Source organism: Lathamus discolor, chromosome 14 (genome assembly GCF_037157495.1).
Source record: "Lathamus discolor isolate bLatDis1 chromosome 14, bLatDis1.hap1, whole genome shotgun sequence".
NCBI classification, from domain to species: domain Eukaryota; kingdom Metazoa; phylum Chordata; class Aves; order Psittaciformes; family Psittacidae; genus Lathamus; species Lathamus discolor.
In genome coordinates this window covers 8,431,360-8,449,363 of record NC_088897.1, presented here as the reverse complement: position 1 = coordinate 8,449,363, position 18,004 = coordinate 8,431,360, and the positions used below count along the sequence as shown (strand labels likewise).

The following is an 18,004-nucleotide window of genomic DNA, read 5'->3' as shown; positions in this document are numbered from 1 at the left end:
GGAGCCTGGGGGATATGGGTCTTGTCCTGCTATAGACGGCCTTCACTATAGACCAACAGTTTTATTCAGCAAGGCTCAAGATGAGCTTTCGGTTACAAGTTTGGAGGTAAAAGGCTATCAGCACACCTGACTAGGGGATACCCTTAACCCTACCAGCCACCCTGCTCACAGGGATGCTCCTGAGGAGCCAGAACATGGACGGGACCATGGGCTCAGTGGGAAGCTGGCTGGAAGCAGAGCCTGGGGCCAGGCTGCATCCATCTACCCCGTCACTGCAAGGCCTTTTTGTGGCTTCACAGCAACATGACAAAAGCATAGAATCCCAGACTGGTTTGGGTTGGAATGGACCTTAAAGCTCATCCAGTTCCAACCCCCTGCCATGGCCAGGGACACCTTCCACTAGAGCAGCTTGCTCCAAGCCCCATCCAACCTGGCCTTGAGCACTGCCAGGGATGGGGCAGCCACAGCTTTTCTGGGCACCCTGTGCCAGTGCCTCAGCACCCTCACAGGGAAGAACTTGTGCCTTATATCTAACCTGAACTTCCCCTGTTTCAGTTTGAACCCATCACCTCTTATCACTACAGTGCCTGATGAAGAGTCCCACCCTGGCATCCTTGTAGGCCCCCTTCAGACACTGGAAGCTGCTCTGAGGTCTTCACGCAGCTTCTCTTCTCCAGGCTGAACAGCCCCCGTGTTCTCAGCCTCTCTTTGTATGGGAGGGGCTCCAGCACTCTAAATATTACAGGAAATTCATCCTGCTTCCCAGGAGCCGTCTTTTGGTTTTCAGTCACAATGAGTTGTGCCTGCAGGCCCTGCCTAACCAAACCAGACACCCAGGCTCCATTGCAACCATTGACGTCTGCCCTTCCCTCCCCACATCCACAGCTGCATGACACAGCCCAATCCTGGCTGAGAAAGCGGGTGACTCATGAAAAAATGAAGGCAGAAAGAAAGTTCCCTTTAGAGACGCTTCCCTCTCCACCAGGAGACATCTTCAGTGAGTCCAAGCAGGCATGAGCCCTTCCCCTGCCACAGCTCAGAGCAAGCTCTCCTCCCATTAGGAGGCAGCTGGCTTGGGCCCAGGACCCTCACTGGATACAAGATGCCCTTTATCCAGAGATATCTTCGTGCTGTGAACACACAACCCCTGGATTGCTGCATCCAGCCAGGGCAGTGCCTCAGTCTCCTGTGCAGGACTGTAAGATGGCTTTGCCATGATGTGAGGCCAGGGGAGTGCTTCCCACAGGCCACAGAACCCACACGGCAGAAACTATTGAGGTTCAGATGAGGACAGCCCAGGCCTTGATCTGAACAACTCCAGGCTGGCACTGCCTGCAGGGGGAGGGAATCCAGATGGACTGGACTGGTCCTTCCCCACAGGCAGGGGAGTAATTGCATTGGGTACCTGTGCTCCTGCAGAGGCACATCATGTGTGTGATGTCCAGCCAAGCTGTGTCCAGAGCTGGGAGCAGCTGAGCATAGGCAGGATTCCCCAGGAGACCGCAGGGACTTACCACGCTGTATTGTTTAAAGTGTTTATTTAGTACTTGCAAAATAGATAATTAAAAAGCCTTAGCGCATGGACTGCCATTAGGCATGAAGAAATCCAACCTATTGCACTGCAATTTTCTACTCTATATATTGCATTTAATAATAAGCTTTAAATTTACCTTAGTTAAACCGGGCACTTTGCAATTCCCACTTCTCTAAACTACTCTAAGGCCTCAAAGTTCTTTTGCAGGAACATAAGATACTCTTTATTAGTGGAATACAGGCAGTGCAAGCATCATCTTTGTAATACCTGCTGTGGAGGATTCTGGTTTGCAGAGATCATGAATATTTCACTTCAGTTGAACAGTGAGGCGAAACTCACGTTTATTCATAATCATTGGTCAAATGCAACAGCTAGCACAGCCTGTCCCGGGCTCATCACCAAGCTGGTGGTTGTTCAGAACATAACAGAAGACAGACGATCCCAAAAACCCACAGGGAAAATACCATCAACCCCCCTCACAGCCGAAACTCAAGCTCCTGTTTGTCACAGAGGCAACGTAAGCAGTTTGGTGTAAGACACATTGTGCATATTCTTGGAAGTGCCATTCTGCATGGCAGGGGTGGAAGTAGGGAATGGTATTTCCTGCTCTGTGGTCCTCCTTTTGAGAGCCTGTACCCACTGGTCCATCTGCTGCAGCATGGCTTTTTAGTAAACAGGAGTCCAAGCCTTCTCTTGGTTAGTGCCTTGCTAAGGCCACTCTGTGTGCTCCACAGCTCACTGAAATAACCCAGCAGAAAAGAAAAGGACTTCTCAGATTAAGGAAACAGACACAAAGTGAGCACTCAAGAGTATGACTTGGACGTGGTGCCTTCTCCTCTCCTCAGTAGTAAACCATCTGTGAAAGCAAAACACAAGACCAACGTCCTGTGAAAGACTGGCTCGAACAAAGCCAATTCCCTTTCCAGAACAGCCTGAAGCAGAGACCCTTCACCCAGGGTGACATCCACAGGGTCCAGCTAGCCTGTCTCCTGCCCCTCAGCATGCATGGACTGGTTATCTTGGGTGCTGTACGAGCTCTGAGCACTGCCAGGGGGAAGCATCGCTCTCTGGCTCCACGGAGAATGTCCTCCAAGCCCCACATTCACTATTCTAACAGAGCTTTGCCCGAACTCAAACCAGGTCTACACACAGGAGAAGAAAAAGGCTCCTACCTCACTGTGACAGCCACAGCAGTGCTCTGAAACCTGCTCCTCTTTATCACACACTGAGCCAGCCCAGCCTCTGAACAGCCAGCACAATCAAGAGGGCTTTTCTCTTCAGCACAGACTGGTGATTCTGAGAAAACCCAAATGATTTGGAGATGCTGTGAGTTTCCCTCCTTCTCTGAGACGCCATTCACCTAGACAGGGCCTGCCTCCCTAGCTGGTGCTTCAAAGTCCAAGGCAGTTGTTGGCTCTTACACCTCCTCCTCAACTCAAATATGTACGCAGGTTATTTCCCCTGGCTTGCTGGGCTCCTGCATATCTCCTTGCAGCAGTAACATGCAAAATAGATGGAACGGCAGAGTCCTGATCCACCCTGCCACCTCCTGTGCTGCAGTAGCTGCTCCCTTAAGCTTAGTAAACCCTCAGGATGCACAGCTGAGCCTTGCAAGGAGCTGCCAGCACAAGCACACATAGTGCCTGGTCTGCCAGCCACAGAGAACAGAGACAGGGATCAGACTTGGGTTTAGCTCTTACTGCTCCACCTCAGGTGGCACCGTGAGTCCTCCAGCCAGCACCAGCAGGCTTCTGGCCCCTGCAGGAAGGTGAGGACATCCTACCCTTCTGCACTATCCAGCTGGACACAGGGCAGGAAATGAAAATAGCTGAGCTAAGCTCAGATGGGGGCTGCAACCGGCTGAGGAACAGGGGCCTGGTGTGAAGCTCAGCTTCAGGACACAGGCAGCCTGTCCCACGGCAACATGGCAAAAAGAATAGCAGCAGTCTGGGCTAGGCTGTGGAGCAGCTCACAGTGCTGCTGAAGGAAGCCCTGGAACTGAAACCACTCCTAATCTGTCCGAAGCAGACCAACCCCTGCCTCTAGAGAGAGCTTCTCATATCTATGACCTACCAAAGCAGCTACAAACAGTCAGGCAGCCTAGAAGAGCTCTCTGAGGACATTTCTATTCTAGATACCACTTGCAAGAGTGAGAAGCAGATTTTGATTGTTTCAGGTGGGTCAGATATTGAAAGTCTCAGGACAGGAAAAAACCAGGCCAGGCTCTAAGAAAGGGCTGCAGTTGCAAAGACTGAAAAGTCCAGAAGATCAGATGAATTGCACATGCACTCACATAAATGGCAAGGACGCAAAGCTCACCTTTAGCACCAGCGCTGCCACAATCCCCAGCAGGACCAAGACACCCAGTCTTATTCGGCCTCGGTTAAACTGCTTCAAGAGGAAGAACTTGGCCCAGTTCACCTTCTTGTGGCTGCCAGGTGGGTACCGGAGTTTGTTTGTACTCTCCATCTTCAGGTCCTTGATCAAGCAGGAGCGGTGGTGGGAGAAGGTCTCAAAGCTGTGCTTGCCGTGGTAGGCGCCCATCCCGCTGTTACCTGAGGGACACAACCCAGGCAGTCATACCATAGGCTTGACCAGTCAGAGCTTTGGCCACGTGAGGCCATCAGCAGAGAAAGAAGCAGCCCAGGAAGATTTAAGTTGCTTGCCAGCTGCACTGCATGTTACCTGTCCTACATCTGCCTTGCTGCAGTTTAAAAGCACAGCTTCTCCCCTATGCTCTTGCAGAGAGGCCAACTCATCCTTCCTCTCTGCAGCATTTCTCAGTCTCCAAGATGTCCATCCATACTCCATCCCCTTTCTTCCCCATCTTGTTTTAACTACACACTCTCCAGTACTTTGTTGTGGTCCTGTGTGCCCTGTTTGCTGAGCATCCAGCTCTTCCCTGAATCTAGCTCCCTTACAAAGCACCTTGCTAAGGCTCTGAGATCTGACTAGTGCTGTGGGAGAAAGGTGTTCTGAAGAGCTTAGCAGGGTACCCCTCTGTTTTTCAGCATCAGGACAGCATGTGCTCTTCACAGCAGAACACTGCTGAGTCACTCTCAGCTTGTGAGCACTGTAACACTCAAACTTCCTCCTGCAAAGCTCCTGTGGGCTGTTCTGTAACCTCTTCCAAACATTCCCAAGCTAAAGGCCTACCCTTCCTCCAGTAACTTACCAACTCCACCAAAGGGTAAGGTTGAGAGTAGGTAATGCATGATGACATCGTTTCCAGTAACACCCCCACTGGAGGTTTCCGAGATGACTCTTTTGATTAACTGGCAAAAGCAAATAAGAAACAACCAAAACATTGCAAAGGCTCAGGAGAGACAAGACCATGTAACTGAGCAGGACTGGGAAGGGAGTTACATGCCAATAGGCCACAGCACCTTCTCCTCTCCTCAGTAGTTTTCTTGGCTGACAACTCAAACAAGCCCCCCCCATGCAATGTTAACTCAAGTGGGAAAGCTCAAGAGCAGGGCTAGGAAAGATGGAAACCTGGGAGCTTGCCTCTCAAGCAATATATTAAGAGTCCATGGCACCAAAGAGGAAATCCAGCATTTTGTCCTTCTGTTTCACAAAGCCATGCAAATGCAAAGCACTTCAGCAAGAGACTGGGAGCCTCTGGCAGCTCTGGGGACACTGTGGTCCCCCATGAGCCAAAACACTGCAATTCATGTGTCAACACAGGCCCTGCACAGAACCATGCCTGCAACTGGCCATGTCCAGGATCAAACTCTGCAGAGATACCTCTGCAGGGGAGCACTGCCCAAACCCACCTTCTTGCTGTTGGAGAAGACATACAGGGCAAGGGGCTTCTCCCGACGGTTGATGAACTCAATGGCTTCATCTACATCATTCACAGTCACAATGGGGAGGACCGGTCCAAAGATTTCCTCTTCCATCACCTTTGACTCCGGAGAAACATCAGTCAGGATAGTTGGTGCTGGAGTAAACACAACAGCAAAAGACGGCATGAGCAGGATAGAAAACATGGTCCATCACAGGACCTCATCCTGCGCAATGCCTCTTTTCAACATACCCCAGCAAGCCACAGACACATGCAGTCCCCAAAAGGCACCCACTGCCAGAGCAGAAGGACCCACCCTTCACCTTCCCACCCCAACAGCTGCCAGAAGCACCTATGAAGCAGGAGGCCTCATCAACCTCTCCCCCATGAGCGATCTTCTGCCCTTCCATCAGGCCCAGGATCCTCCTGAAGTGGCGCTTGTTGATGACCCTTTCATAATCCGGAGATGACTTCACGTCTTCCCCATAGAATTCCTGCCAAAAGGCACAGCAGAACCAAAGTTCTCCACAGACCCTTACAACAGCCACAGCTCTAGGGCTGCAGCTCCAGAAACTCAGACTTGGGCTGTAACAGGGATAACTCCAACAGCATGAGGAACTCCACACTCACCTGCAGAGCTGCCTTGATGTTCTCCACCACGCTGCTCTGGATGGATGGGTTGCAGAGGATGTAGTCTGGGGCGATGCAGGTTTGCCCACAGTTCAAGTACTTCCCCCATGTTATTCGCCTATGGGGAAAAGAGAGATGGTTTCTCCATGGTCAATCCCTTGCAGACCCCACAGCCCAGCTGATCATGCCTCAGTGACACCCCTGGTCTGAGGACAACAGCCCAGAGTTGTCCACCTGCCCCACGGGGTCCCTGCCTCACTGCTGAGACCCTGCCAAGGGCTTCAACAGCCTGACCTGCAGGCAACAGCCAGGTCACAGTCTGTGTCAATGTAGCAGGGGCTCTTCCCACCCAGCTCCAGGGTGACGGGTGTCAGGTACTTGGCGGCTGCTGCCATCACAATTTTGCCCACAGTGGAGTTGCCAGTGTAGAGGATGTGATCGAATCTCTGGGTCAGCAGCTCTGTTGTCTCAGACACTCCCCCAGTGACCACAGGGTACAGCTCCTGTGGGGTGAACAAGAGCCTTACGTAAAGGACGTATATCAAGGCAGCAGGTCTACGTGGGCAGACTCACTTGTAAGCTACATTAGAAGCGGGAGAAAAGACAGTGGTAACAGAGACAAGCTCTTCTTCCTCCCCTCAGGTGAAATTCACTTGCTGGTTTGTGCACATGAACCACAAGAAATGGAGATTAGAGACTGACTCAGCCCTGGCCTCAGAGCTGCTCCCACACATTAAACCTTGGGCATGTATGTCCGCCAGGCTGTCCTGAGATGACTCCTTCCTCAGCTCTAGCTCCCTGCCTAGTGAAAACATTAATTCCCTGACAACTCCACAGTGGGGCCATGCTGTCAGATCAACAGCATATCTCGGTGACACAACACGATGAATGTCAGAACCGCCAGACACAGTGTGGGTCAGGCCAGGAAAACTCAGGACTTCTGCCACTGAGCAAAAAGTGCCCGATTTTCAGGAAGAGCCAGGCACAGCTGGCATCAAAGACAATCTTGTGCGTCCCCAGCCCAGCGTCCAAATGAGCAATCACTGCAGTATGAAGGAAACAAACAGCTCTTTACATGGTTGTGAATATCAAGAAGGCTGCTGTGCTGCAGCAGCATTATGCAATGTTAGGTTATTCAAAGGCAGGTAGAACACATCAACATGCATCTGTACACTAAGAGTCATTCGCCCCTTCCTTTATCTCCTGCTAAAGTAACTGATATGACTCTAACCTGCAGGAACCCTTTGAAGGCATAACAGGCATTTCCTCAAGACAATCACATACTGCACTGGGTCACACTCACCTGGTCAAGGTACTGGGGGAGAAGATCAGCCAGCAACTGAGACGTGTTCTCGCTGATCTCCGACGGCTTCACCACCACGGCATTACCTACAAGACAAATGCAGCCCAGCCACTGAGCGCTCATAGTGCAGTATCCACCCATGGCCCCACAAAGGACAGGGGCCGTGGCAGGTCCCCACCTGCTGCGATGGCCCCGATTAAAGGCTGGATAATCAGAGCAAAGGGGTAGTTCCAGGCCCCGATGATCAGCACCACCCCCAGTGGCTCGGGGAAGATGTAGGCTTCATCCCGCATCGTCAGCAGGTTCTTCTTCACAGGCTGAGGGGCTGCCCAGGACTTCAGCTTGTCTGTGACCAGGGCCAGCTCTCCCAGCAGGCTCAGGATCTCATGGCAGTACGCATTGGGCTCACTCTGCAAAGACAGGGAGCTTGGGGAGGGGATGGCAAAGGCACCCACCCCAGCAGCCCAGGGAAGCAAGGCAAATTCTGCTGCTTCAAAAGTGTCTGACGCAGGTAGTGCTGCCCCAAAGGATCCCTGACAGAGGACAGTGTGGGTGCATGGGGCTCAGCGTGCGGCAAAAGCCAGGACCTGCCTCTGCAATACTGCCTTAGACTAGCTCCTTAGAAATGGTGGCAGCAAGCCTTGGCAGGACACGGTGAGAGCCAGGACCATGGGAGACATGAGCCAAAGACATCTGGCACGGCAAAGGCAGCCCTTGGCCTCCCCGCTTTCCCTTCCAGGCTGGCCACTCTCCGTGTACGGCAGATAGGAGAACCCCCGACCCAGACCTTGTGCAGATCTGCCCTGATGGCTGCCAGGATGTCCTTCTCTTTCTCCTGCACCATCCGCTTCAGGGCCTTCAGCTGCTGCATCCTGAACTCCAGCTCGCGGCTCCGGCCAGAGTTGAAGGCAGCTCTCGCCCGCCCAACGACCTGCTGCATCCTCTCCATGGCTGCTCAGCGCTGCAAGGAGAGAGCAACAACACCCAGCGCACTTCAGGGCTTCCTCCTGCAAGTGGGAATGGATTTTCCCCTCCAGCTCTGGTCATGGAGTCCCAGAATCATTAGGGTTGGAAGGGGCCTCTGGAGATCATCCCTTGCCCAGACAGGGCCACCTAGAGCAGGTTACACAGGAACGTGTCCAGGTGGGTCTGGGATGTCTCCAGAGAGGGAGACTCCGCAACCCCCTGGGCAGGCTGTCCCAGAGCTCGGCCACCCTCCGTGGCAAGAAGTTCTTCCTCATGCTGAGGTAAAACTTCTTGTTTTCTCCCCCATCTGCCCACTGCAACCCCACCTCCCAGCCGCAGGGCTGGTGTCTGCCCTCATTCAGACCTAGTTCCGCCGTTTCCTCCTCAATGACGCGCCGCACGTCGTGATTCTGAGCACCAGCAGCGAGTAAGCGGCAGTGCGCAGCAGGGGCGCCGGGCGGGGCCGAGGGCCGGCAGCCTTCCCCGCACACCGGCCCCGAGCGCAAGGACCCCGAGCCGGCCCCTCCGCGGAGCCCCGGCCCCAACCGGGCTGAGGTGAACCCGGGCACCGCCGGCCTGCCCCCGCCGAGCCCGCCGCCGCCGCCGCCCCCGGTCTCACCCCCGTGTGCCGCCGGCTGCGCCGCGCCCTCCACCCCTCCCGGCGGCGCAATGGGAGAGCCAGCGAGGGGCATCGCCCCCCCCGCGCCGGGCGCAGAATGGAAGCGGCCGCGGCGCCGCAGCAGCGGTGCATCCGTTCCGACCCCGCCGGTACCGGACTCTCCCTCTGCTAACCCGCCCCCGGTGCGGCCCGGACCCCCGGCTCTGCTCCGCCGGTAGGGCCTCGGCCCCGTTTTGTGGCCGCAGGAGAGACGAGCGGCCCCGTGGCGGCGGCTGGAAAGGGCTTCGCTACCGGGCAAGTGGGTTGCAGCCGTGTCGGTGCCTGCGGGGGAAGCGACAGGAACCAGAGCAGCGTCCATTAGCGGCAGGCAGGAGCTTAGCGAACACAAGAGAGGCGGCTGTTTGGCAAGAGCGCAAGTTAAAGGGAAAACCAGCAAAAGACCGGAGCAGGGTGAAGAGCGCGAGCTGGGCAGGACTGCCGGTACCTCGATCCCCCCGGTACCTCGATGATACCGCCGCTCAGGGCTGCTCCTTCCCTCCCGGCGCATCCGCTGCAGTGACCGCTTGGTAGGAGCTCCGCCGGGCTGGGGGCGGGACTGGGCATAACCCACGGTTGTGAAAGGCCGACAGACCTGGGGTAGAGGAGCGCGTTGGGCGGTATCGGGGAGACAAAGTCCGTCATGAGGGTGTGATAGAAGGAAAGCAAGTGCCTGGAAAACACAGGGTTAAAATACTTTTAGCTTAATTTAGGTCTAAGAGAACAATGTTTGTGGTGCAAGTCTGTGGTGTGGTAACAGAATTCAGTAGCCCTGCTAACAGGAGTGAATTATTTCTTAACCATCCTTCTACTTAGCAGTTGGTTTGGAGACAGTGCCTCCCGAACAAATGCTAGCTTTGGATACTCTTTGTCTGCTCGTCCTGTGTTGCTTGCAGTGAATTTTGTACGAAGGTCATACTGTTTTAAACTGCGTCAGCTATCAGAAAGGGATAGATACGGTTGGTTTCAGCTAGTTTTGTGCTTACTGAGGCATCCAACTGTGCCAAAGGTGAAAAGTGCACTGTGAGGAAGACTGCTTACTTCATCTTGAAGACCCCTGCCCATGACCACCGCAGGGCAGTGCACAAGCGCCAGAAGGAGGAGACTAATGATGATGAATTCCTAGATTTAATTGTAATATCCCCCCCCCCCCCCCCCCCCCCCCCCCCCCCGCTTTCTCAGGAACCTAATGAATATGCATGTGTATGTGTAACAAATATCTGCTTGCTTAACCCTTCGGTGTGCAAGTTAGGAGGAGTGATCCCCCTCGCACCTGGCGCTGTAATAAACATACCTGCTTTATAACTCCCCTTGAGTTGTAGAGTCTGATTCCCTGCAGAGCAAGCACTGCACCCAGCACCTCTGCTTTTGCACAGCATTTCTGAGCCCACGTGCTGGTGAAGGGATCCCGGCATCCTGCCAGCAACTGGTGGGAAACAAGAGACCAAAACTAAGGAAAACCAACCAGCACATGAAAATGCAGGTGGTGGCCTGTAGGAGGGAAAGCAATCGACAGGAATAGCCTGGCCAGTACAGTTGAATTGACCTTGATCCAGCACTCGCATGGCAAACAAGCCAAGAAAAGGCAGGGAAATGAGGAGACAAGGCTGGGCTCATTCCAGTTAAAAACAGCCATGTTACAGCTTGCTCTGGGAAATCACAGAATCATCAGGGTTGGAAGGGATGGCTGGAGATCACCCAATCCAACCCCTGCCAAGGCAGAGCCACCCAGAGCAGATTGCACAGGAGTGGTTCCAGGTGGATTTTGAATGTCTCCGACCAGGGAATCCCACAACCCCCTTGGCAGCCTGCTCCAGTGCTCTGGCACCCTCAATGGAAAGCAGTTCTCCCTCATGTTGAGGTGAAACTTCTTGTGTTTTATATTATTGCCATTGTTCCTCAGCCCATCGTTGGGCACCACTGAAAGGAATCTGGCACCATCCCCCTGGAACCCAGACCTGCATTGATGAGATCCCCTCTCAGTTTGCTCTTCTATAGACTTACCAGGCCCAGGCTCCTGCAGTCTCTCCTGATGAGATGCTCCAGCCCCCTGATCATCCTTGTGGCCTTCAGTGGATCCTCTCCAGTAGTTCCTTGACTTACTGAGGAGCCCAGAATGGGACACAGGACTCCAGTATGGCCTCATCAGGGTCAAGTAGAAGGGGAGGAATCACCTTCCTTGACTTGCTACCAAGCTCCTGCTACACCTGTCCCTCCTGGGTCAAGGGCTGGCTCCTAGTCAACTTACCATCCACCAGTACTCCCAGGTTCTCCCCAGCTGAACTACTGTCTGAACTACTTGAGGTTCTTCCTCCCCAGGTGCAGGACCCTATATTTGTTGCCCTTATTGACCCTCATCAGGTTTCTCTCTGCTCAATTCTCCAGCCTATCAAGGTCGTGCTGAATGACAGCTCAACTTCAGGTGTATCAACCACTGCCCCAGCTTTGTATCAGCAGACTTGCTTCCCAATATATCACTACCACGTATCCCCACCCGTGCTGCTTTCCCACAAAGCACTGTTGTCACATCCCATTGTTCCCCCCCAAGGATGTCTCCATCTGCACTGCTCCCTGGCATAGCAGGCTCAGGGTGGGTGCTGCAGGGTGCTGGGGCAGCATCTGACATGTGCCACCCATGTCCTCACACCACTGGAAGGTGTCAAGGTCTGACTGGAGAAAAACCCAGTGTCAGAAATACTTTGTGATCCCCAGAATAAAATTGTGAGGTCAAGTACCATAATCCATCAGTTTATTACAAAAAAAGATTATTATTATAGAAAAGACAGCAATGGGACAGACTGGAAGAAAGGATAGAAATTAAGCAAGAATTAAGGGTGCAGAGAAGGACAGTCACCCCTGTCCCAGGTCATCATCTTCGGTGCTGGGTGTCCTCCAGAGTCAGTAGTTGTCATCAGAGGTGCGTGGCCACATAGTGATTAGCTTTTCCTCCTTTTAATTATGCGTGGGGAGAAAAGCTCTGTTCTTAATGTCAAGTACTGCACATTCCCGGTGGATCACGTGCATCCACTTTTGCTGGTCTTGCAGCCAGCTCTTCAACTGCAATCAGCAATCATGGAGATAAGGGACAGTGATTCTACACACTAATCCTTGAGGTAACTGTGGAGTCTGGACTGTGGAGTCTTATTGCAGCTCCTCACATTCATCTCTCAGACAGGGGACGTCAGCTTCTCATACCAATCTTTGAGACAATGGGCAGCCCCTCACCCAGCTGAATGGAGCTGTGGGATGGGATGTGCCTGCTGCAGGCAGTGTCATCGGGCCGCTTGCTGTGGACCCTGCAGAAGACCCTCAATGCTGGGCAGGGGGAAAGACAAGCGAGAGCACATCACGCAGACAGTGATCACCCAGCATGTGGTGAACATCAAGAAGAGTCAAACTGTGCTGACCACTGTGGACACACCAGGCTTTGGTGGTGCCATCAACACCGACTGGTGTGTGCTGTGGGGCTCTCCCCGGGGATGGGCAGCACCACCACAGGTGCCAGCAGCTCCGAGAGTGGGATACCCATAGGTTGTCAGTCTGCGGCGCTTGAACCATGGCAAGTGTTGAGCTGGGGATCTCACAGGGGACTCAAGCAGTCACCTCCCTGTCCCCACAGCTCAGCTCCCCAAGCCAGTGGCTGACTACATAGACCAGCAGTTCAAGCAGTATTTCTGTGATGAAAGTAGCCTCAACAGGACAACCATGTCCACTGCTGCCTCTATTTCATCTCACCTTTTGGCCACGGGTACAAGCAACTCCTGCCTGCACAGCCAAAATGAGGGGTGCTGGGGAAGGGGCCTGAGGGAACGGTGCTCGCTGCACTCACCCCACAGGGCTTCGTTCCCTGGGTGTGGGGTTCATGAGAGCCCTGCACCAGTGGGTGAACTCTAGTGGGCAAGGCAGCCTCATGTGAGCATGTTCCATTTGCATGGTCTCCTTTAACTCTGATAGCTTCCTGTGCCTGTAAAAACATTCAGAAGAAAGAGCATTTACACACCTGCTTAAAACACACCACAGCAGAGACACTTGAAGACCACACCTCTGAGCAGAAGCTGATTTTGCCAGAAAACGAACCTGCTGTTTCGTGCTCTTGCGTGGTTTGACAGTAGTGAACATCCTGCATGGCTCACTCTATAAGGATCACTGTGTACGGCCTCTTTGTTTCAGGATTCACACATTTGTCTCCACATCTGCTCCAGCTGTGTCATTCTTTGTCAGATACCTATGGCTCTCTTGTTGATGAAATCTGAACAGGAAAAATAACAAAGCCAGTTAAAAAACATCACAGGGTTAAGAGCAAACCCTCACACAACGCAGTTAAATTTAACGATTGTTTGTATTATCTTGTTAGATGGGAAGTGCAGAGAAAGAACCACCATATTAATAGTGCCCACCACTGTAACAGACAACACTGGGAAAACCTCACACAAAACACCCACCCACAGAAACACTAAGCTACCAAAACAGAAGTGTACATTGACTTGAGTTCTCATCACCCACTACAAGGCCACGGATCGGGTCTCACCAATGAGGAATGACTAAGAAATTAAACCTGCTAACACACAGTGGGGCTGTCCAAAGAAAGCAACTGTCCCCTTCCTCTCTGAGCTTTTAAAAGCCAAGGGCATGGCACCTACTGCCTTATAGACTTCTCTTTGGTCGCATGTCCCAGATGCTCGAACGAGCTCTTCCTTCTTCCCCACCTGGCCTTCGGGAACGTTCAAAACCGCGGTGCGTGCCTGCAGGACCCAGTCGAGGACTTGCTGCCTGGAGATGAGGGTTAGAAACCGTGGGAGGCCACCAACGTGCGAGCGAGCGCATGGCGTTGTCAGCGGGAATGAGCGAGTCCCACCGCCGAACCGGGGGCGCGTCCGTGCCCCGCGAGTCACCGCGGCCAGGGCAGGGGCACGGCGAGCCCCGGGGCGCTGCCCCTCTCCGGCTCCCACAGCGAGCCGCCGCCGCCGCCGCCGTCACAGCCGGGACCCCGCACCGGGACCCCCCCCGGGTCTCCCCCCCTTCCCCACCAACGGCCCGCGCGCGGTGCCGGCCGTCACTCCCGCTCCGCTGCGGCCCCCCCGGACCTCGGTGCGGTAGCGGCGATCGCGCAGCGCCCGCACCACGGCCCCGTCGGGGAACCGGACGCGGTGCGCCCGGGCGCGCACGGACATGGCAGCGGCGGCGGCCGCCCCGCACGGTACCGCCCCCTGTCGGTCGCCGCTCACTCACGCCCGCGGGCAGGCCCGCGCGCTGCCCGTCCCCGACCGGAGCGGGGCTCCCGGCGCTGCCGGCGCCCTCCCCGGAGCTGCGCGCACCTGGGACCGTGCGGCCCGGCCCAGCTGCCCGTGGCCAGCCTCATCACCTTCCTCCTCCTCATCAGGTGGCCTGTAGTGAACCCCCACAGCAGTGTCCCCCGGGTGAGCCTGGCCCTTGATTCTCACCGTGAACTCCGAACCGGGTGAAGCTCGATGCCTTCCACTTGCTCTCACGTGAAAAGCACCTCCACCACCCTGCCTCTCTGACCTGCCCTTTCTGAAGGGCACGCAGCGCCCCGTGACAACATCCCAGTCGTGGGACCAGGCTGTTACACACTGCTGCACCTGGCGTGCTCTTACACCGACTGTTTACTGCTATTGAGACATCCCACCGTGTCTCAATCGTTGCAATGAGATCATGGCCCTGCAACCATGCATAGATTTCCAGTTCATCTTGTTTATTCCCCATACTCCAGTGTTTGGATCCAGGCACTTCAGAGAGGTAATTTCACAGCCAGGTTCCCCAGAAGGAGTGCGAGAATATTCACCATGAACACAAACAGCCTCAATCTTGTTAGGCCCTTGGATCCTCATCTTGAGAGGCACTCAAGGAACATGGGTCCCTGCACTGGCTGGTATGATCTACCCCCCCAGTCCTTCAGTTTAAAGCCCATCTCACTGAAGATTCTCTTTCCCCTTCTAGACAGATGGATCCCATCCCTCCCTAATAGCCTACAGTCACTGAAGCATGACCCATTGTCACGAATGCAAGCATACGCTTTGGAATTTGGGAATTACTCCCAGGTTGTTACACACTCCTGGTTCTGACATGCTCTTACACAGACTGTTTACTGCTAATGCTGCTCAGCTGAAACCATGCCCAACTAAATCCCCGCCTGCAACACACAGGGCCATGTGCTGATGCCCAAGAGATGGAGCAAGCATGGAGTACATGCTCTCCCCTGAAAGTTTCATGACATCTCCCCAGCTCTCCAAGGCAAGGGGGTGCCTGTTAGCTCAGCAGTCTACACCTGAGCCACAACTCTCCCCAAATACAAAGCTTGGCTTTTGTAAAGTCATTTGGCTTTGCTAACAACTTGTGGGCTGCAGCTTAACCAGCATGTGAACATTTCACAAGCTATTGCACAAATCTCAGCAGTAAACAGCCTGCTGTGGAAAAGAATGACAAGAGCAACTGCCAATACTGGCATGCAGGAGGCAGCGTGTGAGAGAAAAACAGGCTGGGCTTGACAGGGCCCTTGAACTTGGTTATTTGGAAAGGAGCTGGGTTTAGCATTCAAGGATACAGGGGTAGGAGAACTGGGAACATTCCTCACATGGGCACTACCCAATGCAAACATACTCGCCTTAATTCTGTTAGCATCCTTGCAGGCATAGCTCTGTCCAGGCACCAGGCACCATGCTGTCTGGAGGTCCAAGGAAAATTAGATAAGGAATTAATGCTACTGAAATCAGAGTAAAAAGATCTCTGAGCATGGAGTATTCCACTGCCCCTGGGGAAATAATGCAATGCATCCTCTGCACGCAGCATGCACAGCAGGGGATGTCTGCTGGAGCAGGGAGATGGTGATTTACCTTTGTTTTCTGGAGTAGCCATTCTTCAGAGCCTGGAAAATTCTCATCCTTCAGCATGAGGGTCATCATGCCACAGCAGCAATTCTTGTGCTTGGTGTCACGTCCCAGCTCATCCCAGTGGCCAGCAGGCTGGTACAGTGCCTTGCTTTCACAGAAACCTGGCAGCAGCATGCTCCATCCTGGTACATGATCCCTCTTGGTCCTTGTCAGGGACACCTTTTAGCAAATTATGGACAGAAAGCAAGGCTGTGAGGGTGTTATAAGCATCACAAAATATCAGTTGAGTCTCCTTGCAGCAACTGGGCAAGACACGTGGATTTCAGGGAGTCATGGGATCTTGAGTGAAATGGAAGAATACCCCAGACAGCACCCAGTGAAACGCATGGTCTGCAGCGTGCTCCCCACGCCTGGGAGCTGACAGTGTCTTCTATTTTTATTTAGTCACTAGGAAACAAAGGGAACTATTTATGGGGAAATTGAACTCCAGAGGAATCAGGAGGTAAGCAGCACTGGGGGTGCTCTAGTGGGCTACACTTGTAGCAGGAGGGATATTTCAGTGAGGAGCTTGAGACTCCCCTCTCCACTCCATTCCTCACAGCCCCTTGCTTTCACCCCTCTCATGGAGTCAGGGATAGCAAGGCAATGCAGTGTGACAGGCTCTAGGCCTGGGGAGCATCCCTTTGTACTATTCCTTGCCCTGCTCTCAAAAGCATCATGGAGAGCCTGGGGAAGAACTCTGATTTAGGAGATAAACAGTGCAGTTTCAAGAGTCCACCAAATAACACAACTAATCAATAAAGGGCTTTAGCTCACACACCACGCTTATAGAACTTCAAGCTGTAAGCCAGGCTTAATTTCTTCTTAAACATCTACCTAGTCTCAAGTTCCAAGTATTTTCCAAAGTTACACAATCTGGCCAGTGGCACAAGACAGGCAGAAACAGAAGTCCAAACAACACTCAATCATGAAAGCAGGTACAGACGACTAACAACAGGGAGAGGTTTTAAGGAACCTACATGAATAAATGCAGCTTAGTTCATTTATGGCATCACTTGTTTTGAAAGCTGTGGCTGATCTCACATTTGCGAGAACAAGATACTGTGTCGTACAGACCCATGGTCTGTGGGCTGCATTGTAGACATAGCTGGGGCCATGGAAAATGTGAAAGCCACACAAAGAAACAATGGAAATGATTGGCACAAAGACTGCAACAAGACTCAGCAGCACCACTGGCACTTGGTTTGCTTTCAGCCAAAGAGGAGGGGGGAGCCTGTTGCATACAAAAGCCTATTGAAAAGGTGTTTGTCCGAAGAAGCAGTGCCAAGAGTTGGTTAGACTGGGCTCCAGCTGACTTACAAACCTCAAGAAAGGGGTTACGGAGAGATACTTCTCTGATCTACAGAACGAAGGAGCTACGTGGGAGCTTTTTAACAAGTCATAGCCAGGGTTATGGCTCAGGTTGGACAGGGAAGTTCAGGATAAAAGGAGATTTGCTTGAAGACTTAAAGGCACCCTGGACAGTTGGAAAAAAAGATAGTAGGAAGCAGAGTTCAGAGCAGACAAAGGAGTCAAAGGATCCATATTTAATAAAACAGAATAGGAGAGGAAGCAGGAGACCAAAAGGAGGTGGGTCACAAGCCAGGTCACAAGCCAGCCTACCTGAATTTCAAAACCTCAACATGCTGTGAAAGCAGCAGTATCCCGCTTTACTTGCTATAGAGGAAAAAAAGGAAGCTTCCCTCTTCGGTACAGCTGGGCTGTGCGTGGCACAGTGCTGTGATACCAGTGGATCACAACAGCTACTGCCTCTGAACCCAGAGGTGACAATGGCAATACTTGGATATGGCTGTAGCAAGAACTATGCAGAACTTAGTGAATCCCAAGAACTCACACCTCTGAACTGAAAAATGCTTTTCAATACTTTGCAGTATCTTAGTTGCATGTTAAATTACCTGGATTCCACCCACTGTATCAGAGGACGGGCTCAGGGAGAGTTCAACTTCTTGCTTATAAAAAGCAGCAAATGTCAGAATCAAAACACGGTTTAGATTCTTCAGTGTATATTATACACTGTGGAGAGAGTGGAAGAAGTACAGAACATGGTGCTCTCGAGTAGGTGCTAGAGAGCTGAACTAGAAAAGCACATCCAGTATCTCAAGTTCTATCAAAGGCTGAGAGAAAAGTGTGTGGTACAAACAAGCACCTGCTGCTCAGCACAGAGAGCTGAAGACAGAGGACAGCTTCAGGATCTTTGTAGACTGAGTTTATGCAGAAAGAC

The 18,004-nt window shown here is 53.0% G+C and overlaps 1 protein-coding gene and 1 long non-coding RNA gene across 11 annotated transcripts; both read right to left on the bottom strand.

Moving 5' to 3' along the window:
• Positions 1-1,521: 1,521 nt before the first annotated feature.
• Positions 1,522-9,544, bottom strand: ALDH3A2 (aldehyde dehydrogenase 3 family member A2). 7 transcript variants are annotated; one of them, XM_065695170.1, is made up of 12 exons: positions 8,547-9,544; positions 8,042-8,215; positions 7,433-7,664; positions 7,255-7,340; positions 6,246-6,454; positions 5,952-6,069; positions 5,674-5,815; positions 5,311-5,477; positions 4,710-4,809; positions 3,854-4,089; positions 2,707-2,830; positions 1,522-2,390 (listed from the first exon to the last, which is right to left on the bottom strand). In XM_065695170.1, the coding sequence occupies exons 2-11, from the start codon at positions 8,201-8,203 to the stop codon at positions 2,753-2,755; spliced, it is 1,530 nt and encodes a 509-aa protein (XP_065551242.1). In that variant the 5' UTR covers positions 8,204-8,215; positions 8,547-9,544; the 3' UTR covers positions 1,522-2,390; positions 2,707-2,752. The 7 variants fall into 7 exon arrangements, with proteins under 7 accessions (XP_065551242.1, XP_065551243.1, XP_065551241.1 ...); XM_065695171.1 differs by having other exon boundaries at positions 8,840-9,544; XM_065695169.1 differs by having other exon boundaries at positions 9,324-9,544.
• A 2,063-nt stretch (positions 9,545-11,607) lies between these two features.
• Positions 11,608-14,255, bottom strand: LOC136022176 (uncharacterized). Of its 4 annotated transcripts, none has more exons than XR_010616032.1 (4): positions 14,238-14,255; positions 13,516-13,645; positions 12,953-13,124; positions 11,608-12,839 (listed from the first exon to the last, which is right to left on the bottom strand). It is a non-coding gene; the product is annotated as an uncharacterized LOC136022176 (long non-coding RNA). The 4 variants fall into 4 exon arrangements; XR_010616033.1 differs by lacking the exon at positions 14,238-14,255 and adding an exon at positions 14,191-14,208; XR_010616031.1 differs by lacking the exon at positions 14,238-14,255 and adding an exon at positions 13,960-14,183.
• Between the last annotated feature and the right edge of the window lie 3,749 nt (positions 14,256-18,004).